Source organism: Fundulus heteroclitus, chromosome 11 (genome assembly GCF_011125445.2).
Source record: "Fundulus heteroclitus isolate FHET01 chromosome 11, MU-UCD_Fhet_4.1, whole genome shotgun sequence".
NCBI lineage: Eukaryota > Metazoa > Chordata > Actinopteri > Cyprinodontiformes > Fundulidae > Fundulus > Fundulus heteroclitus.
In genome coordinates, this window is record NC_046371.1 from 13895746 (window position 1) to 13923745 (window position 28000).

Sequence of the window (28000 nt, forward strand, 5' to 3'; positions counted from 1 at the left end):
TGTAAACCTAATTTTGTCACTGTTTAGCTCTTGGATGATTTTCTACCATAGCTTAGACGGTATAAACAAGAGGCGAGGCAAACAAATTATGAATATTTAATACGTTTTATTTTTGTGGAAAATCCAGACAAGCACAGCTGACAGCTAGAAAACATAAAAGCTGTCCAACAAGCTGAAGAGACAAGATAGGCCTCATATTTGATGAATAAAATAATACCAGACACATTTCCATTTATATGACATCATCAGGCATTCAGAGCCCAGCAGGTGCAGTCCGACGACGAACACAGGTGAGGTGGTGGTAGATGTTTGTTCAGTACAGATCCATTTGAAAGCCTAAAAATTCTAAATATCAGGATCGGCCATATACAAAAATGGCAAACTTGAATCTTATAAAAAAAAAAAAAAAAAGAAAGACTATTTAACAGCACACAGGAGTTCTGTTACGGTACAATTTCAGCAGTTATTTAACTAACATTTCAAATTAACTGTAGGTGTCCACTAATCAAATGTAAAGGAAAGGCGTTTTTTTTTGTGCCGTCTGGCTCAAAATGCCTTTTTCTTTTACTGTAACAGGTCAGTATATATTTGAAAATTTTACAAAGAGACTGCTGAACCTGCTCCTTTGTGCCTGTGAGACGGCCTATTGTACATTATTGGATCAGATAAACCAGAGTGTCTCCAACGTCTACAGTGAGGCCGTTGTCAGCCAGAGTGACCTTCTTCTCGTCCAGATTTATGTTGAACACAGATTTGCTGGAGATGGGCAGCTTGCCTTTCTCCTCTTGTCCCAGGATGGGCACCCGGCGTGGTCCTAGCATGGGGTCCTCATACCTCATCAGCTTCACTCTGGACAGATCTAGTGGTGTGGTCAAGTAATTAAGAGTCAGTGGGGTAGGCAGAATAAGAAAATAAAAAAACATGACAGAAAAAGAGCAAAAAGAAATGAAGAAAATACAGTTTAAAAGAGGCAATACATGAAAGGAAGTGAGATACAATAGAATGTGATCGTAGAATGATTGGGGGAATAAATGATAGTTAATTTTTAAGGGCCGGATTTTTTCCCAGCCAGTCTTGAAGTGGTGTGCTACAATAGATACCATCCATCCATTTATCAACCCTGAATAGGTGGCCAGTCCCCATTAAAACCAAGACATAAAGGAATAAAAAGTTGGACATAACAGAAACCTGTGGTATCATACTTTTAAAAAAAGAACTGCTTATAAAATAGAGATTGCAGGGGAGCGTTCCTAGCTTTGATGCATTTAATGAATAGGAAAATAACAATTTTGATTTTTCAGTATCCGACCTGCCAATCACAGTTAGCACATTTCTAGTATTTTCATTACTTTAAAAGTGTGTATTTTAGTCCATCGTCTAAACATGCCAGATTTAGCCATAAAGGCTAATTGTTATCTGCAGTCTCTGGCAGGCTGGTGGTAAAAACATAAAGAATAAATTATGAAACCCAAACTAATGCAGTATAATAAAATTTGTAAATGTTATTCGAGCTTCATTTGACCTAATCTAACTTAATTTGTAACAGCTGGACTTCCAAGCTGTAGGCCCTTCTCAGGGGTAATTACAGCAATCAGCATGCATCTAGCTACAGTTTGGATTGCAAAAAAGGTCAAAAGACTAGTGAATGTTTTCTACATTTCTCTACTGGCAGATGGCAACGGCCAAAAAAAATGAAAGAAAAGGGGAAAAAAAAGACATTTCCAAGACAGATTTGCAACATGCATCTGAATTTAGCCACCAAGAGATGCAAGCGACAAAACTAAAAATATGAATCAACACAACTCCAATGTGACTCGCAGTTTAGAGACTATTTTATCTAAACAGAGTGAATGCTTTTACCCTCTCTAAAAATCCAGCCTTATAAGGAGACCTTTTTGGGTTTCAAAAATCCCGTTATATAATCCGCGCTACCAACCTTTTATGAGCCTGTTGACTTTGGCTAGCCGACGGACGACGGTGTCTTTGCTGTCCCCCTGTCGGATTTCAACCTTAGTGGAAAACAGGCCGTTGGCTGGTTGAGGGTTGACCAGAGACACGGACACTCCAGGCTGGAAAGGCACAACAGGTTTTTTGTTTAATTAATCTTGTTGATCACCGACATAAACACATGATCCATAATGCACACAAACCTACAGATGGACAGAAGAAAAGGATCCGCTCACACTCGGAACATATGCAAAAACAATTGGTCTGAAAGTCAATTTTCTTTAAGCATCCATCACAGCAAAGGAGCGTTTACCTCTGATCTGAAGACACTGAACGGCTTCCCAGGGCAACAGTCCTCCTTCACTTTGTCATCAGCCTCTGATGCAAATAAGACATCAATCTGCTCCAACTGTTAGGGGAAGGAAACGGGGGGGAAAACCCATCAGTAAACATCTGAGCAGTACAATCCACAATGGTGTGCAGCTAAATGTTTTGCGTGTGTTTGCTCTGCCCACTGGTCCAGACTGCCGGTGTTAGCTGGAATCCATCAGTGATCCTAGACTTACCATCCAGCCTTACACCAGAATATTACATATTATGCGTATTTTTGAGCATAAACGGCCTGGGAAAAAAAATAGTTGGAAAGAGGAATACTGAGCAAGGATGGACTCGAGAAAATATAAAAATCATGTAATCTGTTTTGTTTTTTTTACACCATTGCCTGATGCATTTTCTGAGCATGGAAGAATCTGACCTCTGCATATTACCTTCTTTTAGCCAAGTACAAAGGCCGGAAGCAATCTAAGGCCACTTTATTACCTATAAAGAAACAACTCCCAAGTGATCTGAGTTCAGCAGAAGCCATTTTATGGCAACAAACTGAAGTCATTTACCCATCCACACCTCTTCTCAGCTGACCATTCTATCCTCAATGAAGTATCACTGATGGGACTCTCATCTAACCACCGGTTTGTGCAGCACGAAACAAATCACAAAAAATCCAGTGCTTGAAAATGAACACAAATTATGGGTTGGTTGATCTTTTTTGTTGTTAACAAGCATTAGATTAACAAGTTTACTTTGATGTGCAAAAATGGAAGATTCGTGTCAGGTTTGTAAATTTGTGCCAGTTTGTAAAAAGCAATACTACCCATTATAGCGGGTTTATTATTTGGCAGTATTAGGACGTTTTGGAGAAACAATGCTTACGCTTACGATTGACAAAACCTTAAAGCATTGTTGGCAGATACACACAGCGTTTTGTTTGTGTTAGACCTGAAAGTGCTAAGTCACAGACCTCCAGAGAATTAGTCAAGTAGACCAGGTTCTCCATGAGAACTGCCCGCTCATCAAACTCCAGCTCTAGATCCAAGACCCTGGCTCCATTCTTCTCCAGGTTCTCCTAAAAAACACAAAGACAACTCAAAAAGTAAGTAGACAATAACTATTTATTGCTAGAATTATTTAAAAACACAGCTGCAGAAAGTTATTAAAAGGAAATATGCCATTTTACTATTAATGTACATTATATGTAACCCATTGCCACGTTGATTTTGGCATTTTTGAGCAAAATAAATTGTTTTTAAAAAAATTGACGATTACGCTGATCTGCAAGATCAGCTTAAAGGACATAAATTATTAAAGAAGCTCATCTTAAATATCACCAGGTTCATTCTGTTTGATCACTTGAATAAAGACTAAAGCACCTAAGAGAAACAGCTCATCAATTTTTAAAGAGAAATGCCTTTGATCAGTATCATTATTACCTGCTTTAGACTAACTGAATATATATTCTATGAGATGACAGAGAAAACACGTGCAGTTTCAAAATGTTTTTCGTTTTGAATATTGAACAATTTCAATGTTTAAAAGAATGAAAGCAGCTTTTCGGTGAGGCGCAAGGAAAGAGATGAATCTAGTATGTTCTGCTTGCAGAGCCGCAATGTAGCGTGGATAAGGAGTTTAAAAAACAAACAGTAATGAAACCAGCTTGCATGGAAAGAACATTTATATAAAATAAATGTAATTTCGACTTAAAGGCTTTTCCAAAAAAACAAAAAAAAACAAAAAACAAAAACAGGAGGTACTTGTAACCTGTTAATGGTGGTTTGCATTTATACAAACACCAAATCTAAATTCTACTGTTTGTTCATTTATACCCTTGTGAAAATAAAAGAATTACTGAACTGAACAATAAATCTGATTTAATTCTAATGCTTTATTTTTACTTAGAAAAAATAAATAAATAAAAAAAAAGGTTAGTTATGATGCATTAATGGGAATAAATTTTTTCATCGCAAGAGGATTCAATCTGTCAAAAAACATGCAGCACATTCTTTCCACATTACATGTATAAGGCCTTAAGACAGCTGGAAATAAGAATGAAAAGTTGATATTTGGCAGGAAAAAGTCTGATCGGTGCATCTCCAAGGCGACCCTTAAAAGAGCATATCGCACGTTGCAGCGTTTTTGTAGAAGTCACCCCCACACCCCCCTGTGACAAGTTGAAATAACACCAATATGGTGCACATGCATTGGAGAAGAGGATGCACATCTGCCACTGCAAAGGTCTTTTGCTTAGAGGTGTAATGTCTTCTGAGGTAAGAAAGTTCTCAATATTGAAGTTGGGGTTTGAGCTGCACTTGTGACTGGTCTTTTGTGATCCAGTTGCCCGTGTGTGCGTGATACGCGCACGTCCAGAGGATGACTAATGGAGTCTATAGAGGCAACTGTGGTAAGCAGAGGGAAACTAATTTTACACATTGGGCAATTGTAAGGCCATGTATGGGAAAGAAAAAAAAATATATATAACCTTAAAACTTGCGCAATGCTCCTTTAAACTGATAATTAGTACCTTAATCATGGCGACAAATGGCATAACTCTCTTCATGTACTTCTTCAGCTCAGGCAGGGCTCCCAGCTCGTTGGCGATGACTTTGTTGTCGGGAAGTTTCCCGTTGTTGTTCTGGTCACAAACACAAAGAGGTGCTACTAATTTAAACAAAAGGCGACTGTGAACAAAAAAAAATGAGTAGGACAGCTGAAAGAGTCCCAGCATTGATTTGCATTGCTTTTTAACAAAAAAACAAAACACATAAAAATGCAAGTTTTTGTTTTCTTACCTTGTAGTGCTTGCCGAGCAGAGATAAGGCACTGTGCTGCCATGAGGGGTAGCTCTTAGCCACATAAATAGTGCAGTGGGAGGGCTTGGTTGGGGGCTTCGTTTCACCTTTCTAAAAAAGAAAAAGAAATGTTTTTTTAGAATAAAAACCTTTTAGATGTGATTGATTCATGTTCGGTCCACAAACAAAAAAGTTGGTTGCAATGAAATATAACCTCTGAATAATATTTTTTTTTTTATTATGTATTTTCATGATCCTCAGTCTGTAATCTGTGAATTTAATTTACATGGCAGCTGTGAAGCCCAACATGGTAGTTTCTAATAAATGAGTCATGATGTTTTTTCTTTTTTTTTTTTTTTTTTTTTTTTAGGTGGGTGGGGTTAATAATAGCAATAAAATTTAGATAAAGCTGCAATAGCATTTTGCAGCAGCAATTTATTTGCACATAATTTACTATAGACACAGTTTTTTTATGACAGCTAATTTTGCCTGTTTTAAAATATTCCTAAAATTACAGGTTGGGTCTTTCTAGATTAATACAAAATCTCTTATCAAACATGTCGACCTTCTAACACAGACTAAAACATTAAAAAAACATTTAAAAAGAATTAAAGACAGCCTTTTCCTGCTTTTTTCCTTCTTTTCCCAACCTCCTCCAGTCCTGACCCTATACCAACGAAACATTTGTTGCAAATCGATAACAAGAGGCCTGGGAATCAAAGATATCGTCTCGCTTAGATATTGTCAATACTAGTTTTGTTTTTCTCTGGGCTGCTAAAATCCACTTATTGAACTGCTAAACTATCAACAGACAGACAAACCTTCCCACCGCAAACACAATTAGACTAAACACCGAGTTTATCTAAAAAGGATAACAGATGCTGTAGGAAGCTCGACATCAATAATCTACGACTGCTGCAAGTCAGGGACGGCGCACAAAGGGAGGGGAAAAAAAGCATTTATTTCCTTTTGATTTTGCTTCTGAAACCAGTTAAAACTTGTAAAAGACATGTTTTGGTCAAAATGTAAAGAAATCTGTGTTTAAAAAAAAAGAACATTAAAAGAAGGTATCTTTAGTCTGGAGTCTAATCCATTTTCTATGTATTAATTTTATGCCTCACATCCAACCATCGTTAAACTGTGAAAATTCTGCGGACAGAGAGAATAAAAAACACTCAGCCTCCAGTTTCTTTATTGGGGTTTTTGAACACAAAATATTTGGTTTTCATGAAAAAAATAAAATAAATAAAACTATGAAAATTCTAAAATTGATCTCCACTCCCACAATGAAAAGCTATTGTAGTTGCATTGTAAAGAACATGCAACAGGGTTCACGCAAGTTTTAGAAAGTTAGAGATATAATGGACTATTTTTCCAGAAATGTAGGAAAGAAACGCCCAAGTCCCTTTTTGAATAACTACGCATTCACAAGACCATCCCACCTTCTCTTCCACTCCACAGGGGGATCGCGTGAAATGATCTCCCAAATACACTCTGGTCTTATTTCTTTCTTCTGATGCCTTCCTCTTCTCTTAAACTTGTTTTCTTCTTGCTACTCTCAGCCATTTTCAAAGTATCAAGTGAAAGCAGCGGAGCTACAATGAACGACTTAAATCAAAGCTAACTTGATACATAAACACTAAAAATGCGCATGCACAGACAGCATGTGTAAAACTAGTATTAGGTGGGTTCGTCACAATGATTAACATGCAGGACAACCAATAGATAAGATAATCCCCCCATAACTCAAAGCCGAAAGACATCGTCAACTATACATTCAAATAAAAAAATTTAAACACTATAAGATCTCCGTTATTTTAATTTAGGGCCTACCAGAATCATATAACACAATTTCATTAATAATAACAAATGTATAATGTTAGCTACCATAACAAGATGTTTTGCAGTTTAATTCCTTAAACAAACTGCACAAAGCCAGTTTGAGGGAAATCTTTTGTAATTTTGTCAAACGATAACCAGAATTCACCAGACAAGAGTACAAAAAGGCCCAGAAATAATAAATGCAACTAAGGAGAGTTCTCTTCTAAAAATGTTTTCTTAAAAGTATAAAAACAAAAGTTTGTTAAAGAAGCAACGGAAGAATGAGCATATAGATTTAGGAAATATAAAGCATAACTAAGAATGTATTTAAAGACTTTTTGGGAAATATAACTGAGTTAAATTTAAGATATTTTAGGAGCACACGGAAACCCTGCTGTGGACGTGTTGTACGTACCTTGTTTTTGGGAGGGAGCATGTATGCCTTTAGTCTCAATCGCAGGTCGTGCGCGGTTTCCATCAGGTACTGGGAGGAACGAATCAGAATCTCATCGACTGGGCCGGCCACGGGCCACGAGGCCTTCATCAGAGAACCCGTCTGTCAGAGGGAAACAGGGGAGGAGTGACAGCTTAGAAGTGGAAACAAAAAAAAGTCTCATCAGTTACACAATCAGAAGTCCCCATTACTTTCGGAACATCACTAGCAGGCACCAGCTTTGCTTCAGCACGCGTCAAATAAACACAGGATTTCAGCTTTTGGTACCCAGCACAGGACGAGAGGAAAATAAAGGTAGTTGAGGGGGGGGGGGTTATTTTGTTGTTGCTAAGCAACAGCTGGGAAAACATATCTCCAGCTCAGCAGCACTCCTTCATATTCATAAATTTGAGTGTTAAAAATATTCCTGGCTCCAGCACGCCGCTACTGGAAGCACGTAACAGTGTGTGCACTTGTTTCATGCTGTAGAGGGAAAGGCTCGGTGTGGAGACGGGCTCCCGGCAGAGCTGTATTTCACCACTGGGAACTTGTCAGTAGCCGTTTCACACCAGTAAATGAGCAGTGGGATCCAGTGCTGCGGCAGGCCAACATGAGCCAGGAAGTTTAAGCTTCCTGATCCCAGGTGGCGTTCTTCATGAATGAACAAATTACAGTGACATGTTTTTGTCGCCTGAATTTCCCTGTTGTAGGTAAAAGTCTACCGCACGAAAAAGCCGGAAAGGTAGATGGGAGGAGAGAATCAAAGCCAGATTACTACCCTGAAAGTGCACTGTGAGAACTAACAGCAGAGAAGTACCAAAATGTAATGTTGCATACCTTGCCCAGTAGACTCCATGTGTATTCACAGAGGTGTGGACAGATGGGGGCCAGCAGCAGTGTCTGTCTCTCTATGAACTGGAAGACAAGCTCTCTGTGCATGCCTTCAATAGCCAGCTCACGATACTTGTCTTTAGCCGCCTAAAACAAAAACATGATCATAGTTTTAAAGTCATCCACATCAATTACAAGATGCATGATGCTTTAACAACAACAAAAATACTGTCCAAGGTAAACAGCCATGCCTGATAAAGTATTCAGACATAAAAAGGTCAAAGTAGAGAAACATATCTGTAAGAGACAGTGTGTACTTTGGCATATAAAACACATCAACGGCTTGCTTCAGGTTCTTCAATCATTTGTCCATCCGACAGATTTCCAGGCATGATTCATCTCCACACAATAGTGAAAAAACATGTAAACAGAGGTATCGTCTTGTTGCACAACTCCCTTTTTTTTTTATTTCAACCAAGAATATCATGGGCGATTCTTTGATGATATTGCAGAAGTATTTAGAACTACTTACGAATAACAAATATCTCAGACAGGGTAATTGCTCACTCACATTTAATTAGAGATCCACCCAAAACAAAAAATCATAACTGTATTTAGCTCTGAAAGAAATCCTGTTTGCTTTGGAAGCTGTAACTGAAAAAAGAAGACTTAAAATAAACTAATATTAGTATTGGTAAGATATTCAAAAACTAAAAAAGAAAGAAAAACAGAAAAAAAAGGATATACAAAGTAGGGCTGGGCAATAAATCCATTCCATTGATTAGTTCAAATTTACAACTTTTTAAGAATACATTTTTTTTTAAATATGGGATTTTAATTTGCAAATGTCCTTATTGGGCTTCCATGCAATGCTGAATATATGTTTATGTATATTGTCAAAATACTGTAGAGACAAAACTTTTTTTTTTAACCATATGATGCACTTTAATTTACTCACTTATTTTTAAGTTGTTTTGAAGTTACACAAGTGCAGTGAAGCCTCTTCTTAGTGTGATACCACTAGCAGCAAACATTTTATTATATTTTCATTGTTTACAATGGCAGGGCCGCCATCTTGTTTTACAAGTCTGTTTCACAGCTTGAATGCCTTCAAATACAGTTCTTAAAGAGAAATCACTCAATCAGCAAAACTAATTACTGCACCTCTATGAGGTTCTTTGTGTAACACCTAAAGGTATGTATCAATATATTGGCCACATAACACAAAAATAGATTTTCACAAACAGACCCTGGAGAGATCTGAACACCATTTTCATCCAAATAAAAACTGTGCACCTTAATCCTAAACTTTTAAGAAAGAAATAATAGTATGTGCCATTTTCTCTTCTTATCTTACCCAGAATATTAAGGTATTTACCTGGAACTCAAAAAAGCCGCTCTTCAGGGCCTCCTTGTACATCATCCTCTCATAATGTTGCTCTGTCTTCAAGATGCCTGAATTCATTTCGCTGGATAAAAAGATAACATTTGTTTGTCTGTAAAGTTCATATCATGTAAAGATACATAGAGTAGCTGAGCTGTGGCTCTGGAGATGAAAAGCTAATTTAATTCAGCACTTCCAGGACATATTAAAGAGTCCTTTGAGACCTAGGACTCTGCATTTCTCACTGGGCAGGAAGTGTCTGTAACTACTTATTATAGCCAAAAGCAAGGAATGAAATATGTATTACTGAATCAGAAATATTTAACCCAAATTTTAATCAAGTTAAAAATAATTAAAGATGGAAATAAAAAAATAATAAATAAAAAATAAATAAAAATCACACTTCTTCTAAGTATTGTCATAAGATTGCCAAGAAGACACACCTGATTAAACATTTAATTAATAAAATAAAATTTTCCCACATACCTGGCAAACACACGGTCGTTGAATGTGTCCGCTGGCCCCGTCCTCAGGTTGTTCTGGTTGGCAATCATCTCCTTCACCCACTCTACCCACGTGTAAAGGCGAAGAATGCCTGCGTCGGCCATGGTCTCTACAAAGTTGGCGTCTTCCACTGTGTCTCCAGCATCAGCTAGAGCCAGACGCATACCTGAAGGGAAGAAGGAGGTGCAAAATCCATAGAACAGGGTGAAAATCAAGAAGGTTTTAGGTTATGTAGTTTGACAAATGGTTTGTTTAAAACAAATGTTTAATGCACAAACCATACAAAAACTTTACACAATGCAGGATTGTTACAGAAGCGCTGTCAGGGGTGGGGTTTTTCCAGTGTGTCAAATGGTAGGGAAATGGAAATAATCTGCCATAGCAGCAATATTTATGCCAAGTGTTGATTGAGATATATATATATATATATATATATATATATATATATATATATATAACAAATATTTCACTCAAACACTATACAAAGATAGTCAAAGTTTTGCATGCAGCAGTTAATACAAACAAAGCAAACAAGCTAACCTATTATCCAGCCTAAAAAAGTTTGATATTACTTTAGAAAAGAAAAAAAAATAGTAGATGATCCGTATCAAATTATTAGGATTAAAAAGCAGGCAGATTTTAAGGGTGAGTCACATTTTTATCCCGGTGCAGAAAGACATTAATAGCCAAATGTATTCTTGGATTATCAAGAAAGAACATCTCTACTTTGATTGTTATTGGTCATATGACATCTGCAAAATATGTTCACTTTTTTATTTCCATAAATAGTTGATTTTGAAGTCAGCCTTTCTAGAGTGCACTTTGTGTAGATGTATGATAATTTAGGACACACTTCAACAATCTGACTAAAGAATGACAAAAGAGCATTAGTTAGACCTGAGAAACAGGATGTTTTAAGCATTATTTGTGTTTCTCTTAAAGGTTTTAGAAGGATATGCTAAACAAAGCATATTCTAACCACATACCCTACCATAATAATATTCTAAACAATAAAGCTGATTAAAACAGCCTAGAGTAACTAATTGTAGCCCTAGAATATATGTATTTTCACGTTTAATAGCAGCTACCAGTTTGACAGAAGATGTTTACAACATAATCCACCAGAATGGCCTTAGTAGTGAAAACACATACTTGTAATGTATCACTTTGGTACAATAAAACATCAGCAATAGAAAAAAATAAGAAGTAAACAGTGAAGAAAGATGACGTGTAAGAAGCAAAAAGAAAACAGGAGAGATCAACAAACTGGCTTTACCATCAGCTGAGAATTTGCTGATCGCTTGGCTGAGAGTGAGGAAGTTTCCTGTTGACTTGGACATCTGGTAAAAGACAAATAATAGAAAATAAAACAGATGTGGGGAGTAACATTGTTTTAAAAGTTTTTCCTGATTGCTTCAAAAGAAACATATCTAATCAGAACCCTGGAGATTGTCAGTTTAAAACGACAAAAAAGGTACAAATTAAGGCAGTATTACTGAAAAACAATCTAAATAGCATCATAAATACAAAAAAAAAAATCATAAATACAATAATTACAAAATACTTTCAGTTTCAGTCAGAAAACAAAATATAATTTTGACAAATAGTAAGAACAAAAACAGAGAAACCAAAGGTCTGTAAATAATTGAAATGTTGAATTTAACTAAAATAAATGTTTACAGATTTCATTTAATCAGGTCACAAAAAAATAGCTTTCAAAAAGAAAAAAAAGTGCTAAAATTAATGATCTTTTTTCTGTTTACATGTCAGTGTCTTAACTGCAATGTATACTGAAATGAATAGAAATAAATAAAAGAAATTAATGAAAAAATAAATAATAATATTTTAAGCTCCCAATGCTTGATTTACCTTTTCTGAGTTAAGGAGCAGATGTCCGTTTGCTCGAACTGCTTGTGGCCACTTCCCACTGTAAAAAAGAAAAGAAAAAAAACATATATTTCATTAATGTCATTGTGCTGATGGCGGAGAGCAGTGTCTGACATATTGATTTAAAATAAAAAACAAACACAAAAACAATTACAAGTCAAATCCTATTCAGATCCAGGACTCTGGGTATCAGTAAAGGCCCTATAATCCTGAAACAGACTTCTCTTAACAGGACTTAAATGTTTTCAGCAGAAGGATCACAAGGGAAATACTTAACTTACGTTGCATAGTGTAAAGATTTACACAGATACAAAATCAAACATGTTCTAAGAACACATCACTAAGGTTTAAACTGGAACGGTTGTAACAGGTACAGGTCTTGGCTAAGAACTATGACTTCCCATCCACCGTAATATGACCAACCGTGTTTGGTTTTCTTTACAGATTGTAAATTTGAGTTTGTCCAGCACCATGGACAGCAACTTTAATCACACAAAAGAAGATATTCTTGCTATAGCCCTAAGGGCAGGTACAAGTATATGTATAAATTATATAAATTTATAAAAATAAATAAGTCCATAAAAGCTGTACGTTTTGCACATCGGTCAACTATTGCACAACTGATTGATGTCCAGCCAATCGCAGCAGGGTTTTAGATATTAAAAATGCGGTGCAAAAAGCAAAAATCTGTAAATATCTTTAATATTTAAATAAAAAAGAGAGAATCACATTGGTAGCTGTCTACATATACACTTTTTATATTTGGACACCTTACAACCATTTTAGTGGGTTTTACTGGTATTTCATATGATAGTCCAACACAGAGTACAGCATACTAGCGAGGTGGAAGAAAATTATATTAATTTCAAAAAGGTGGCATTCATTTGTATTTTTGCTCTGATATTCTTAAATAAAATTGAGTCCCTTCACATGACTATCTGTTTATAGTACAACTATTAGTCATGCTCTCCACAAACATGGCCTTTATGGAAGAGAGGCAGAGAAAAGGCCAGTGTGGACGGAGATTAGTAGTCCCGTTTAAAGTTTGCCATGAGCCATGTGGGAGAGACATAATTCTGAACACATCATGCCCACCATGAACCTATGGTGGAGACAGCATTATGCTATGGAGACACTTTTCTTCAGCAGAGACAGAGAAGCCGGTCAGAATTGATGGGAAGATGGATGAAGCTAAACAAAGAGAAATCCTAGCGGAGAATCCGATATATTAGAAGACTTTAGAATGGGGTGGATATTGATCTATCAAAATAGTTTAAGTTTTAATGTGTCAAAATGTGATAAAAAGTTGAATTTGCAGGAGCCTTTTTTGCAAGGCACTATATTCATTTCCATTTTTTGGCTAAACAACTCTTTCATTTTATACCAGCAGCTCATACGTGGAAAACTCACCTGTCTTTGGGCCACATGGCTACATGGTTGTAGAGATAGTAGGACAGGTGGTTAGGCACAAGATCCTTTCCAGACACACGGACATCTACAGGATACCAGTACTCAAACTCCCTCCTCAGCCTCTGTAGGTGCTCCTTGGGAATGTCAGTCTTGGGGAACGGAGATGACTTAAAGAAGATGAAGTCCCACACCTCTCTGGTCATCTGCTCTGGCCTGTCAAAAAAGGAAAATATGGTTAAGGCCAGGAAGAACAAAATACTGGGCGTATGTGCATTAAATGGCAGGTGTGACTGTGGGCTTTAAACAGTTCGGTTTTCTAGTGAGAAACAATGCATTTAGCTGCTCGCAGCACTTTTCAGTTTAACCTAAATTTGTGGAATACAGCATAATTTTATTTGTCATTTTGGTATCATTTTGTTGTTTGGGAAAATATTTTTAAAGAATATTTCCTAATGCCCAGGTATGAAGTTTCTTGTTGTTTGAAAGCAGAAACAAGAGAAGGAGACAAAAAAGGGAGAAAGCAGACAAGAACAGGTTCATGTTCAATATTTGCTTCAAGAGCAAGTCTGTGTGTGGTGGATTCTTACTTGATGCCCAGTGGAGAGTTTCCTTGTCCGTTCAGCACACCTCCCTGGAGGAGGTGGGCTACAGTGTAGTAAGCCATATAGATCGTGGAGTCCGATAAAGACTCGATCAGCCACTGCTCGTCCCAAGGCAGCCGAGTTCCTATGGTAACCGGGGGACACAGTCACACACCGACAGCATCCAGACAACCAAGATACATGCAAAATTACCAGCACAAGGTATTGATTAAACGTTTTTGGTAAATTTGGTCCAGGGCTTTGGATTTATGCTGAGACAATATAAATCTTTGTCTATCAAAGTTTTGTTTGAGTGTGTAAATCTTTAAAAATGCAATTTGGTCTTGCCAGAAGACAAAAACCAAAAAGTCATCCCTAAAGAGCAATTTTAACAGATAACCTGGGTTTTATATCCTCATGGCTCATGTGTTACAAGCAGGGATGAGCAACAATCGCATCAGTTACCATTACTATGTGAAACATTATTAGTTAGTCATATTAACAAGAAACTAAAAGATGTTTGCAGCCCAAAATATTGTATGAATGGGGTTATTTTTAAGCATTTTGACCTATTTTCCCAGAGCATCAATAACTGCTGTATTTATATTTAAAAATACAACTGAATGAAAATGTTATTTTTATAGCACTGTTTGAGGTTGTTAAGCTCTAGCCTTATTGAGGTACATATTTTTTGGCAAAAATACATTTTAAGAATTTTTGACTTTGTTATAGCAATAAAGGTTGCTAAATAGCATTTTTGTCGCATGTCGTCCCCGCCTACTTTCAAGGTTTTTCCAAGCTTTAACATAAGGAAAGCAAAATATTTGCAAGCCTTAGAATTTATACTTACTAGTAGTGAAGACCACCCTGCTGGTTCAGAGTAAAAACAAAAACAACTAACCAGGTTATTGCAACAATTGGAGTGCAGGATTTTGATGTGATTTAGTCTGAATTTAGGGGCACTTTTTTTCCTATGGCAAATGCATTTTTCTCTCTTGAATAAAACTCTAGCTGGGATCACAATTTTCAAATATCATCATATTTTTTTTCCTTTTTCTCAGCGAAAGTGCTTTGAATATGACGTTATATTTGAATCTACAAGGAAGTACGATCCGTTCAACATTTTGTTTAGGCAGGCTAAATGCAGGTACATTTTTTGGATGTCAGAGCCAAATAGAACTGTACTGCTCTGGCCTGCAATTAACACCAAACTGGCTCCATACTACATTGATTCTTACATGAACACAGGCTACTGCTAGATGCCATATAAGCAGTCCTCTGTCTCCATCTATAGACAAAAAACTGTATACAAATAGCAGTTGGAGATTTTTAGCTGTCAGTATTTAAGTACCGTTTCTCCAAAATCTTTTAGATGGTTGTAAAATTAGGTGAAAAAGATAAAAAGCAGAACCATATTTTAAAACAGAAGAACTAAACAAAAGGGGTTTTAATACATTATTATGCACTAATTGTACATTGCTGCTGCATTTAGTTCCTATGCTCCACAAATCTGGAACAAACTTCCAGAAAACTGCAAAACAGCCAAAATGCAGAGTTCCTTTAAATCAAGACTGAAAACCCAGCTGTTTAGAGTCGCTTTTGACCCATAATAACAGTGACAGTAACACTGACAAACATATTTGGTGTGTATTGATGTTTTCACCTGATACAATTTAATGTTTGTTACCAGTGACCATTTTGATCAGTTTGGGACATTTTTATGTTTTCATGGGGAAAATAACTTTGAACTACCTTGTTTCTAAAATGTGCTATAAATAAACTTGACTTGATCTACTTACCAAGCCCGTAGGTGCGAGAGCAGGCATGCTCCTGTAGCCAGGCTAAAGTTGCTTCAAAGTTTCTCCTCGTCTCCTCACAAAACCTATAATTTTGTAAGAGAGAGTATGTAAAAAATTTTGTAATTTAAATTTTTTGTTGATTTTTTCCAATGTTCATAGCAGATTAAACAAAAAAATAAAATAAAGATGTATCTAAATATATTTCCATTACACCAAACAAACATTTCTGAGCTATTACAAGAGCCCTACAAACACGGCAGGAAGAAGAAGTCCACAAACAAAAAAATGTTATTCTGAGGTCATCTTCTCACGTTTCCAGTGTCTTGAGGGCTTCATTGGCCTGCTGTTTCCACTGGGCATCCCCGTAGTCCAGATACCTGTCCAAATACCAAAACGATAGTTGCAGTTAATTTTTCAGAAACTGAAGCAAAACACAAATATAACATTCTTCAAATGGTTGTATCCTGAATGAATGAACCATATAAATTCAAATTTTATCGCAGCTGTAAATTCAAAACTGATAATTAGAACAAATAAAATCTGAGTTCATTCCAACTAAGTGAAGCAGTATTGGACTCTCAGTGACACTCCATTAAAAGCAGAGGGGCAAAAATGGCAAAACAATCTGTTGAATAAGTAGTGAAAAAAAAAACTCAATAGATTTTATTGATTAATTCTTTATTCCCTCTCAAGCCTATGAAAAAAGTTATACTTTTCACAGAGACCAGTATTACACCTGTATTTAATCATAGAATGTGCTGTAGGATTTTTTTTTTTTCTAGTTATAACAGAACTTATTCGACAATGTCAACATTTTTATTTCCATTTTCTGTAAGAAAAAGAAATCGTCCTACAAAACTTGCTCGTTTTTAGGTCATATTATAATTAGCTTTTGAAATTTGTGTCAAATGTTATTAAATATTTGTATTGTATTTTTGTATATTTATTTTAATTATTTGGATTGTATTTTTGGATATTTATTTTTATCAAACAGGTCTCTCTTTTAAATGAGATCCTGGATGTCAATGAGAGTCTGTATAAAGGGTTAAATAGAAATATCACAATAGAAAAAACTATTGTGATATTTTAAAAACCAAACACATTTTTATATAATGAGGATTTCCAAGACGCTCACCACTGGTCACAGAGCGCCACCACACACTCATCAGCTGAACGTGACATGACCTGTTTCTCAGGCTCCATGTAAATCAGGGCCTCACCCTGTGAAAGATGAGCATCAGACAAAATGAAAACTACAAATCAAAATGTGGATAACATAAAGACATAGAATGCCTGCACTAACATCTGTGCACGGAGAAAAGAACAACTAAACCAGGGTTAAGTTAATGTTTTACCTTCTCAACCATCATCTTCTGGATCGGTTTCTTGACATCTTGGACCTTCTGCCCCTTGTAGCCCTCAACTAGCATGATCTGAGAGGAACAGTCATTCACAGAAGCTTATTTCTATTTCTGAAGTTTCATCGGTCTAAAACTTCTCACAGCAATAAGTGAGCCATATCTCCAATCCAACTTTATTTATAAAACACTTTAAACACACAGAGACCAAAGTGCTGTACAAAAAAAAACACACAAATATAAACAGCATAAAAAACAATAAACATACAACTGGCATAAAATAAACATCCACATGATTATTAAAAACCAAGGTAAAACTATGAGTCTTTTAATGATAAGAAAGAAAAAAAAAAGATCTTCATAAACAAAAAATTATAAATTCAGCCTGCTTTCTGATTTTTCAGCTCGAAATGTAATCAAAGTAGTTGAAAGAAATGGATACTTCAACATAGCAAATTGATTTTATGCTCACTCCATGTTGCTACGTTTCTGCAAGTTATAAAGCAACGTTACAAATTTAAAGTGAAATCCACAGGAGGATTGGTCGTATGTAGCCGTTTGAAACTCACCCCTTCATAAAATCCTTTCAGGTAAACCTTCTCTTTGGCTTCAGCGAGTTTCTCTTTGTCATTCTGGCTCTGGATCTTCAGTTCATCACAGACAAGAGGGGCTGAAAGGTTTCCATAGCCTGGGATTTCAATGATGGGAACCTGAGGTGCAAACAGAATAATAAAAATAAATAATGATACACAGAAACTGCCATTAAACACGTGCGTTTAGTGCAAGTGAAGCCAAGTTGACTTAAAAGACTTGCTTACCGGCTCAAACGGCAACACCATCTTATCCTCAATTCCATATTTTTCCCTTAGAGCCTGTAAGAAATGCAACAATACTGATTAATAATTCTAATTTCCATTAAGCGTGTGACTAATGTTACCAGAAGACTAACTAAATACTGCACAGATTGCTCAGAACACACTACTTAAGAAAAGAAAGATGCCCGTAGTTGTTAGAGAGTGGAAGTTTGTGTCTGCTATGTCACCTGTTTCTTTTTGATGTCCCTGAGAGCAGCGATGTCATCAGGAGCATCAGATGGCACGCTGGTAACAACCCCAGTACCTGCAGAGAAGACAAAAAAAATAAAATAAAAAAATGCATGGAAATGCACACAAACAAAAACTAATTTAATTCATTCCACTTGGTTCCAAATCTAATAAATGCCCCCATGCTGCCACATTTCATTATCTGCTGTGCAACGAGAACTGGAGCAAACAAACGAACGGTGAAAAAAGGACACACAAACATGATCTCATTTACTGCTGCTCATTACACTCCATAACCCTTCAAGACAAGACGACAGATTGAGCGTGAAAGATTCATTATTATTCATATGGATATTGTGACATTTCAGTTTAGTGATTCAGAAATTCAGCTTATGAATATTTACAGAAATTCATCAACAGGACAAAGAATTACTTAGGAGCAAAGAGTGGCGTTTTAGCAACAGATGCCAAAAAAAAGGAAATATCTTCAACAAACTAACTATTTGGGGTGCAAGTTCAACTACAAATTCATAAAAAGTATTCCTACCCCTCAACAAATTCCACACTTTGTTCTGTTATAGCCACGAACTAAAAAGTCGACTGTTGTGGAGTCTGTAGTCTGATCCCTCTTTATTCGATACAAATAAATTAAATCCTTAAGCTGATTAATAACTCAAAATGCTTGAAATCTCAATATTTACCCATTCAACACTGCAAGAAAAAAAAAAAACTTTCCAAAAAAAGGAAAATTAAACTCAATACAGCTGAAATGCCAATATTAGAGTTCTAGAAAAGTGTCATAACGATGTAAATATTTCAATTAGCTTTTGAAGATCAAATCAGATTAGTGATGGATGGATACAGGAAAAAAACGCTCAAATATAAGATCTGTACTTTTGTAAGGAACACTGGCAAACAGATGTTCATAAATCACTGCAGTGGAGAGCTATACAAGTTTAATAGTGAAGGACTCATACCCTTGTCCTCCTTAATGGTGAGCATTGGCAAAGCATAGATGATCTTGTAGGAGGTCAGAGGAGCACTTAGGGCACAGCCAAGGATATCCTAGACAGAGAAGATATGCCATTTTAGGTATAACTTATAACTTCCTTTAAGAACCAAGTCCTTTCTTATGTTTAAAGAAGAATACAACAGACAACAATAACAAAAGTTAAACATTTTTAGACATCAAATAAAGATGATACTTTAGATTAATGTGTTTACATTTACAAACAGTTTCACTAAGTTTAAGACTAAGATACTTTCAAGAACATTGGTTACAATTTATGAGCCAAATGAAAGACCTAATAACCAAACTTAACCTACAACATACACAGTAAGTTTCATTACAGTTACTGAAGACAACTTTTTCAGCTGTTGAAATCCCTGTTTTACAATCCCCCTCCAAAAAAAAAAAAAAAAAACTGTCCCATGATGAAGGAGCTGGTAGTGGATAAAGTGAAAATAATGTTCGCGTTTCAGTTCCCCCAACAACAATAAACCGGTTTCAGGCGCTTACATTTTTTTTTTTTATAGGTCCCAGTGACAGGCTGAGCCCTAACCCTTTCCACAATCTTTCTGGAAGGGTTGTTTGCAGCTCTAAAGCATAGGCTTGTGGTTTTTTCACAGCATTTTAACACCAGTCAGATCTACATCACACTGAATGGATGAGTCCAATTTGTGCACCGTCTGAGCGGTGATAGAAAATGTCACTCTGACAACGAGCTAAATTCTCTGTGAATGTAGTATAGAATGAGTCTGAATAGCCTGAAATCGGTCACTCTGCGCTTATCACAGGTTGTCTTTTGATCATTTCAAACTTTCTTCTCTTCACCCACCAAGAATTTTTTTTTTACTCTGAGTAAGTGTATAATCAGGTAAGTCCATTGCAGCTTCTCCTCAAAGTGCTGCAGTTATTTTGATCTAGAACCTGTATAAATGCCATGAAAATGAGGCTTGGTTCTTAATTAAATCCTTTATTTCTCAGATCAAAATGCAAATCTGACTGGCGACCTGTCGACACAGTATCCTGTCTTCTCACTTATTTATCAAGATTTTTGATCATTATTTTGGTTCACTTGTGCTTGCATGCGAGTAAAACATTGGCAGACTCTCTACCTGTCCCAGTATTTCCATGATCACTGGCACCACTCCATTCTCCTTGGTGAAGCCCTGGAAGGACATGTTTCTGGCGGACCTCCTGGTGGAGATGAAGACGTCTCCGCTGGATGTTTCAAAGGCGACGTACTTCATGTCTGGTCTCACCCAGCAGTTGGTCTGACCGAACATGGTTTCCGGTCTCAAGGTTGCAGCAACCAGGAAGATGTTTTTGCCTTTCATGCCACTGTGGGGGGGAGGAAAGCAAGCATCAAAGCCTGACCTACTTTCTTAGAGAAGAACTGGTATTTTCAGCCAATTCAACTTCATTATTATTATTTATTTTTTTACATAGTATTAAAGAGAAAAAAAATATATAAATCTGAAGATGGAAGGAGCCATGCAATTATACCCAAGCAAACAATTTTGCCAAAGGAGATAAGTGAGATGATGAGCTTAAAAACTTAGGAAAAAATAAATAAATAAACATCATTGGGAATAAATCTGTGGTCATGCTTTTTTACCTGCTATAAAACACTTTGGATTTAAATTTTGCCGTGTAAGGCTCAACAATCTTCATCTTGATGAGTGTGTACTCCTGAGGTCCCACTCCCTGCAAATGAGAGAAATTAAACTTAAGTGCAGCACTTTAATTATACAGCGGAATCAGTCTATACTTAATATCTTTTGAATAGAAAAAACATTACATGGGATCACAGGCACATTTAGCAGAATATTTTAAATTAAAATAAAGTGAATGTACATTGTTCATGGACCCTACAGCATTTTGAATTTTGTGTTTGCTAATTCGTTAAGCTAGATACGAGTACCTCTCCGGTTTGCCTGTCATGATCCATGCACGGCTGTCCATCCTTAGGAGAGTAGATGGTATACCTGCAGAGAAGTAAACAAGGTTCATACCAAACAACATTCAACCACGCATAAACAATAAACTGAATGATGTGCAGTTAGCTGCAATCATTCATCTTTCATAGATAATATGTCATTGATTTAGCATTCACTTGATGAAAAAGGACAACGGTACAGAATAGCAAAATACAGGGGCCTTGCAAAAGTATCAACGCCCCTTGAACTACACCGATATTTTTGGGTGCATGGTTTTCCATTTTTTTAAACAACAAAATATCTGGGGTTTGTGTCCATTTGAATTGAGGCCAGGTTAGTGGAGTGCACAATCCTGTCAACAGATTCTCCCACCTGAGTTGTAAATCTCTGTATCTCCACAACTGTTACCGCCACACTCTTGGCTACTTCTCCAATTAATGTTCTCTGTATGCAGCCTCTTAGGTTTAAAGGACAGCCGTGTCTTGGTAAGTTAGAACTTTTTTCAGGGGTATCAGAGAACAGAGGGTCAAACATAAAATGCACTCCACACTAAGATTTTTCACTGTGAAACATTGTGAAAACAATGTATTAATTTCCTTCCACTTCATAACTATACGCTCTCTTGTGTTGCCCTAAATTTTCAAATCCCAGTAAAATACATTGACGTTTCTGGTTGTAACCTGACCGACTTTGAAAAAAAAAATGGAAGGAGCTGGGCATTGTTATTCTCTACTGATGCTGATGGCAAGAAATAAAAAGGGCACCAGTTTGTATTGCATCTGAAGGGTACGATTATTCAAACTTGATTAAAAAAAATTCACCTTTTGCCAAACTTGATCTTCTTCCTCTCTTTCAGTGTCAGAAAATGCCACCTGACGAAAGAGTCGTAGAAGGGGTTCACATCTGTGGTGATGAAAGAACGCCTCCAATCCACCTATGGAATGATCCAGAATTTAGCCCAAAGTCACAAAAAGCTCCAAAAGCACTTTTATGTCAGGACTTACAAATAAAGCTGATAACTCTGAGCATAAATAAAGCAGTGAGACGCAGACATAAGCAATAGTTTTGTATGCTTAGTCACCTTGACTCCCATTTGTTTGAGGTCTTTGATTGCCAGTGGAGGGAAATACTCCAGCCAGTGTTCTGCATTGGCAAATTTAGAAATTTCGTTGTCGTTCAGCCCTAAAGACCTCATGATGTCCCACTGGTACGTGGAGGATCCAGATTTGGCCACCGCTTTGCTCTGACAAAGAAATATTCAAAGTGAGTAAAAACACTGTACATAGAAAGTCATTGGTTTGTTTTTTATTTTGAAGACAGGACTGTTGCATACATCTATCGATCTATCTATCTATCTATCTATCTATCTATCTAGAGAGAATCTGAAGCAAGTATACAATATAGCTCTGTTTGGGCAAATTACGTTTTTTATTCTTTATCCCTCTTTTCAATTTTAATACCAAAAATACAATTTTCATTTGGAAATGATTGCAACCGTCAGATGATCCTAACCTTCTTGCCCTTTGCTTTGTCCTTGATGATGATTTCATCAGAAGCCTTAGGTTTCTCCTTCTCTTCTTCATCCTCCTCTGGAAACTGGGGAGGGTTTCCATAGAGCTCCATCTCTCTCTTTAACTTGTCTGCACATGCCTGATGGATTCAAAAATTTGATTTAGAAACTTCTGAAAGAAAGGCGATATACTGATAAAACAGGCGACATATTGCTTATGGGCCGTTTTGAGCATATTTGTTGATAGAACTGAATATCATATCAATGACTGATTTGTGTAGAAATAATGGAACAGGAAAGTGAATGTGATGTTGCCCCAGTTTTCTTTAATAAAACCCTCTATTCAGTTATTCAGTAGTAAAAGTGAGCAGCACATTGGTGATTGTTTTCTTAAATTAATTTTTTTTTTTTTAAAGGTGTTCTTCTAAGATATAAGGTTTAGATGTTTCAAATAATGCAGTAGCATTTAATACATCTATAAAACATGAGGATTAACAGAAGCCAAATTTACTTTAGTTTTAATGTAATCAACAGGAAAAGGGGAAAAAAAAAACAGCCTTTGAACCTTTAAATCAAATGGGAAACACTGAATGGTGTCCGTCATTAACTGAAATTGCCTTTAATTTGCTGAGAATCTTTAAAATGCTTTTGCTGGCGTTTTATTAATCGATAGCCCACGCACTGAGACAAAATTAGTCATCCATCAGAGCTTTCATGGGGAGTTTTCTTAATATAAGAGCTGTTGATCTGGGAGAAGTATCATCGTTATCAATCCCAGTTTCTCAAAGTCAATTATTATTAAAACGCTCTGTGGACATTAGAACATCCATTCTGATTAAACGAGTCCCTGAAAACAGAAGCTAAATTGACAAACTGAGGAAATCTAAACATATGGCCAGTGAAATTTGTCTCCAAACACCTTTTGTGCAAATGAATGAATTAAACAATTTGGTCAGCATGAAAATCCGTAGCGTCTGCACACCTTAAACTCTAAAGTGCACATCTATTTGGTCAATCACTAACTAGCATCACTTCTTCATTAAAAACCATTCAGGAAGTTCAGCTATCTATAAATACAAGTTTGTATCTTCTTTTGACAAATAATGAGAAAACCTTCTCCATCTCATTCATTTTTGATTATTTCTGGTATGAACCTTTTTTGTTTTATTACTCAGAGATTTAGTGTTTGATTCATGAGAATAAATCTGAAACTTTTATTAACACCAGGGTAAATTTAGATTATTACACTATATCTTTTTTTATGTATATTTGAAATACAGGGCTTTAAATAAATAAAATTGAAAACTCTTTAAAAAAGCAAAAACAAAAAAATTTAAACAAAACATTTCTCTAATCAGATTTAAGTAGAGGCAATGCTACATGGAATAAATAAAACACTATCCTATTTTAATTTAGCAACCTGTCGTAAAAATTCCAGTGTATAGCAGCAGTGAGTTATGCAGTTTCATGGCTACAAGTAGGAGATATTTCCTGTGGAGCATCTTGGTTGTATCAACACTCCAATAAAAGACAGAAGTTGAGCCCATTAGATAGTAGAAGGGGGTCATCCGACCTCAAAACACTTTTTTATTGTTTGAAGTTAAAGCAAATACAGAAACTGCATTATAATAAACAGCAAGGAAAATAAAACTAAGACGCCAACCTTTATTGGCATTCCTGTGCAGTGCAGTCCAAATGGGAAGAGGCATTTCTTCCCCTTCAGAGACTGGTAGCCAACAGCAAACTGCATGAACAAATCAGAACAAGAGAAGCTCAGAGGAAAGAGAATACGATCTTTGATAAATCATCAGTTACTAAAGACACAGAGTTTAAATAGTCTGGAGTATTTTTTATGTAATGCTTATATATATATATATATATATATATATATATATATACACACACACGTTTTTAAGAACAGCACAATTTCATGAACGGTACTACTATTCTCCATTTAAAATCAAATTAAACCCAGGAGTCTTATTTGTTTAAACCCTAAAGTTACAGTGATTTTCTCTCCTACAGCCTAACACCATGAGTCCAAATAAACGTTGAAAATAAAACAATTGGACTTGTATTTTGAAGCCGAAGACGTTTCATTTCCCATCTAGGAAGCTTTCTTGATTCTCTGGATGGGAAATGAAACATCTTCAGCTTCAAAATACAAGTCCAGTTGTTTTATTTTTAAACAATTTGTTGGATTGAGCATGACCTGGATGACTGAGACGCTTCATCAACACATTACATAATGAGCTAAGAACAGGCTTCACTGCACTAGCGTAACTTCAAACTAACTTAAAAAAAATTACTTATTTAAAAAAAATAAGTAAACGAATAAATTAACGTGCTTCGTATTATGGTTAAGAAAAAAATTTTTTTTCCCTAAACCCATATTCAGCATTGCATGCTATTCGCTTCATGGAAGCCCAATGAGTGCATTGGCAAAAATAATATCCATCCATCCATCCATCCATCCATTTTCTGACCCGCTTAATCCCTCAAGGGGTCGGGGGGTTGCTGGTGCCTATCTTCATAAATTGTAAATTTGAATTAATCGATAAAATCAATTTATCGCTCAGCCCTATGTACTAGTAAGACGGACTTTTAAAAGCTGCACACAATGTAATTCCAAGAGGTTAACTTTGTTTCACATGCCTAATAAAATATTTTATTTCAAATAAATTGACAAAAAAAATAATGAAACCAAAAACATAATATTGTTTTTATTATGACAAAGTCAAGTGTTGGGTAAAGCTCCTTTAATTTAACCTTGTCTGCAAGATGAATTCTTGTGGTATTTGTGCGTTCACAGACACACGGGAATCCACGTTGTATCGCTCTGACTTTAAACCCACAGCTGAACCAACATGGCAGCGCAGGAGGACGCAGGCCCAGATTGAATGTGCAGAACAGAGAGTGCTACACATTATCAGTGCGACTACCCACGTTACCTTTAGTTTCCACTCTGTCTGTACTTTGTTATTTGTAACATTTTTACAACCAGCCCAATTCGTCTCTCTAGTGATTGAGGTAAACGTGTCGATGCCTTAGGAATAGCATATAAAACCATTGAGGTTTTGAAACTGTAACGTTTTAAAACCCTGTAAATCAACACCAATAACCATGCCTAACGTAGCATCTTAAAAAATTCCCAGACACACCATCAAGCCTTTCCATTTATTGGTTTTGGTATATGCACAATACAAGAAAAGGAATTCATTCTTTCTGTATTCATTTGACTATCCAACTTACCTCACACTTTGACAAGCTGAAGGTATGGCCAAGATGCAATCGACCATTCATGTATGGATAAGGGAAGGTGACAAAGTACTTGTTTTTGCTGAAAAGAAAACAAAGTTGTAGAATTATGGAGGAATAAATACCTGATATCACCCAGAATAAGCCTTACATTGTAGGTTTGTTACTATCAATGAGTCTGTTGTTGTTTGTGCTTCAATCCCTTGACTGGTTACTAAGTTACTGGCTGTGGCATCCCTTTAATAACAGATTTTTAATTTGCATTTATGCTTGTGGCACAGCCGGGACTTATATTTCAAGAGTTGGTCTAAGAAACCCTTGATGTACCAGAATACCAGTTGATTTCACACACCCCACACACACACCCTTTTTTTCTCCAAATACTCTGCTAGTTAATGCCTTCAATTACCAATATTTGAAACAGTGAATTGATTTGAAGCATGAGCACATGGAAGGTCCCGATTTGATCATATTTTGCAACAAAAGCGTTTTGTCTAAAATTGATGCTTCATTTTAAATAAGGATGTAAACAGCAATACTTTTTGTTCTGTGCCGTTTTGGCAAATGGGATGTGCTCCCCAGATATAGTAACAGAATTAAAAACAAAGAGGTGATTATTTGATTTTTGTCCAAAAATACAAAATATTAAACTGAAATACAAGTTGGTTTGCTTTTTTTGTGTTTGACAACAAATAAGTAGAAATGTACATTTGGTTTTGTTGTCTAAAAGATAATTGTAGGAGGTGCCGTTCTCTCTGTACATTTCAATGCATTTTGTTTTCACCACACCACACAACAAACGTAGATGAACAACAATATCTAAAATAAACTCAGATTAAAACTCTGACGATGTTAAAAAAAAAAAAAAAGCGTGGTCTGATAACATTGTGAGTGGGATGTCAAAAACCCTAACCTCTACCATTTGTGGACAGTGAATACACAGGGCAAAGCAAAGCTTGTCTGATAAAAAAAATGTCTCTTTGCTGCTGATTTTATGCTTCTATTGAGAAATTAAATTCTAATCAAGCTGATGACAAGATCTAATTACCAAAACATAGGCAGACGCTTTCAAACCAAAATATTTCCGGTTGGCATTTTTATATGATAGCATAGCATATGAGCATATTTTATAGTAAAAAACAGGAAATTTTGGCTGAATAAAGGGACTATTACAAAACATTAAACTGACAGGGAAAAAAAGGGAAAAGTTATTCCTGACTGTTGAGGGTTTTACAACATCTGAAGGAAAATACTGAAAATTAAGCAAAGGTTTCAAAAACAGATTTAAAGGGTAATGAGAAGTCTGAAACTTGCCATTAAATAAAATTACAGCAATTTAAGTTTTATTGGTTTTATTTAAAATTGTTTCAACTTTTCTATGGGAAGAAATGGTTTGTTTTTGACAAGTCGTTTAGAGAATGCTGCTGATATCCCTATTCATTTGTTTTTACTCGTTCAAATATTCTCTGTGGTCAGTTCTCAGAGGAATCAGGATAAAATCATGACAACAAATCCATCACTGTAAGATAAATACCTGCAAAACTGTTTTTCTAACTTTTAGTGGCGAGCATAAAGCATATGGGATCCGCTTTCCTACATAAGCCAACAGATTTTCGAGCCGAACTAAACGTGAATGACCACAGATACTTACTTTGACGTTTCTCCAATAGTTGACGGAGCGTCACTCTCAAACGCTTTCTCCTTCTCCCATTTCTCCTGGATTTCCAATTCAATCTTTCTCAAGTAGTCCAACTTGGCTGTTCCTTTGCGTTCCTTGGACACAAGGTTAACGAAATTTATCAACCGTGTCAATTAACAACAATCTAAAAATCTAACAGCTAACGATGTGAAAGTTGTTTACATTTTTTTGGCATAATAAAGGACGGATTTCTGCAGGTGGCTCTAAAAGCTCGTGCTAGCTAAAGTAGCTTATAGCTAAAGTAAGTTCACACAAAAAGATGGAAAGTGTATTAATTTACTCTCCAGAAGTATAAACCGCTCTGAAGCGCAGCAAATATATGCTTAGAACCTACCGTCATTTCTTCGAAATTTGATAACAATTTGATTTTATGTTGTTTAAAGAGAGGAAATGAAAGAAATGCTCCTGTTAGAAGGGAAGCCCACGCCACCGGTGTCTGGATGATGACACCTATAATCGACTTTCCGTAA

The 28000-nt window shown here is 36.1% G+C and overlaps 1 protein-coding gene across 1 annotated transcript; it reads right to left on the reverse strand.

The window, feature by feature from the left end:
• Positions 1-86: 86 nt before the first annotated feature.
• Positions 87-27991, reverse strand: lars1b (leucyl-tRNA synthetase 1b). Its single transcript, XM_036142891.1, has 32 exons — positions 27865-27991; positions 27483-27604; positions 25826-25913; positions 24237-24317; positions 22576-22713; positions 22145-22306; positions 21885-21997; positions 21048-21111; positions 20742-20830; positions 20239-20464; positions 19098-19185; positions 18120-18196; positions 17896-17949; positions 17647-17787; positions 17075-17152; positions 16855-16940; positions 16031-16096; positions 15720-15802; positions 13927-14065; positions 13340-13552; positions 11912-11969; positions 11319-11382; positions 10025-10208; positions 9533-9623; positions 8161-8301; positions 7306-7446; positions 5070-5180; positions 4802-4912; positions 3245-3349; positions 2261-2356; positions 1937-2069; positions 87-859 (listed from the first exon to the last, which is right to left on the reverse strand). Exons 1-32 carry the CDS (start codon positions 27868-27870, stop codon positions 654-656), a joined length of 3555 nt encoding a protein of 1184 aa, XP_035998784.1. The 5' UTR covers positions 27871-27991; the 3' UTR covers positions 87-653.
• Between the last annotated feature and the right edge of the window lie 9 nt (positions 27992-28000).

What these genes read in the sequence shown, in the direction of transcription:
- lars1b (XM_036142891.1), bottom strand. An exon ending in CTCTCGCACCTACGGGCTTG is followed by an intron (nt 14,066 to 15,719) that starts GTAAGTAGATCA and finishes CGGTTACCATAG; the next exon opens with GAACTCGGCTGCCTTGGGAC. An exon ending in CAGCAAATTCTCAGCTGATG is followed by an intron (nt 10,209 to 11,318) that starts GTAAAGCCAGTT and finishes TCTTCCCTTCAG; the next exon opens with GTATGCGTCTGGCTCTAGCT.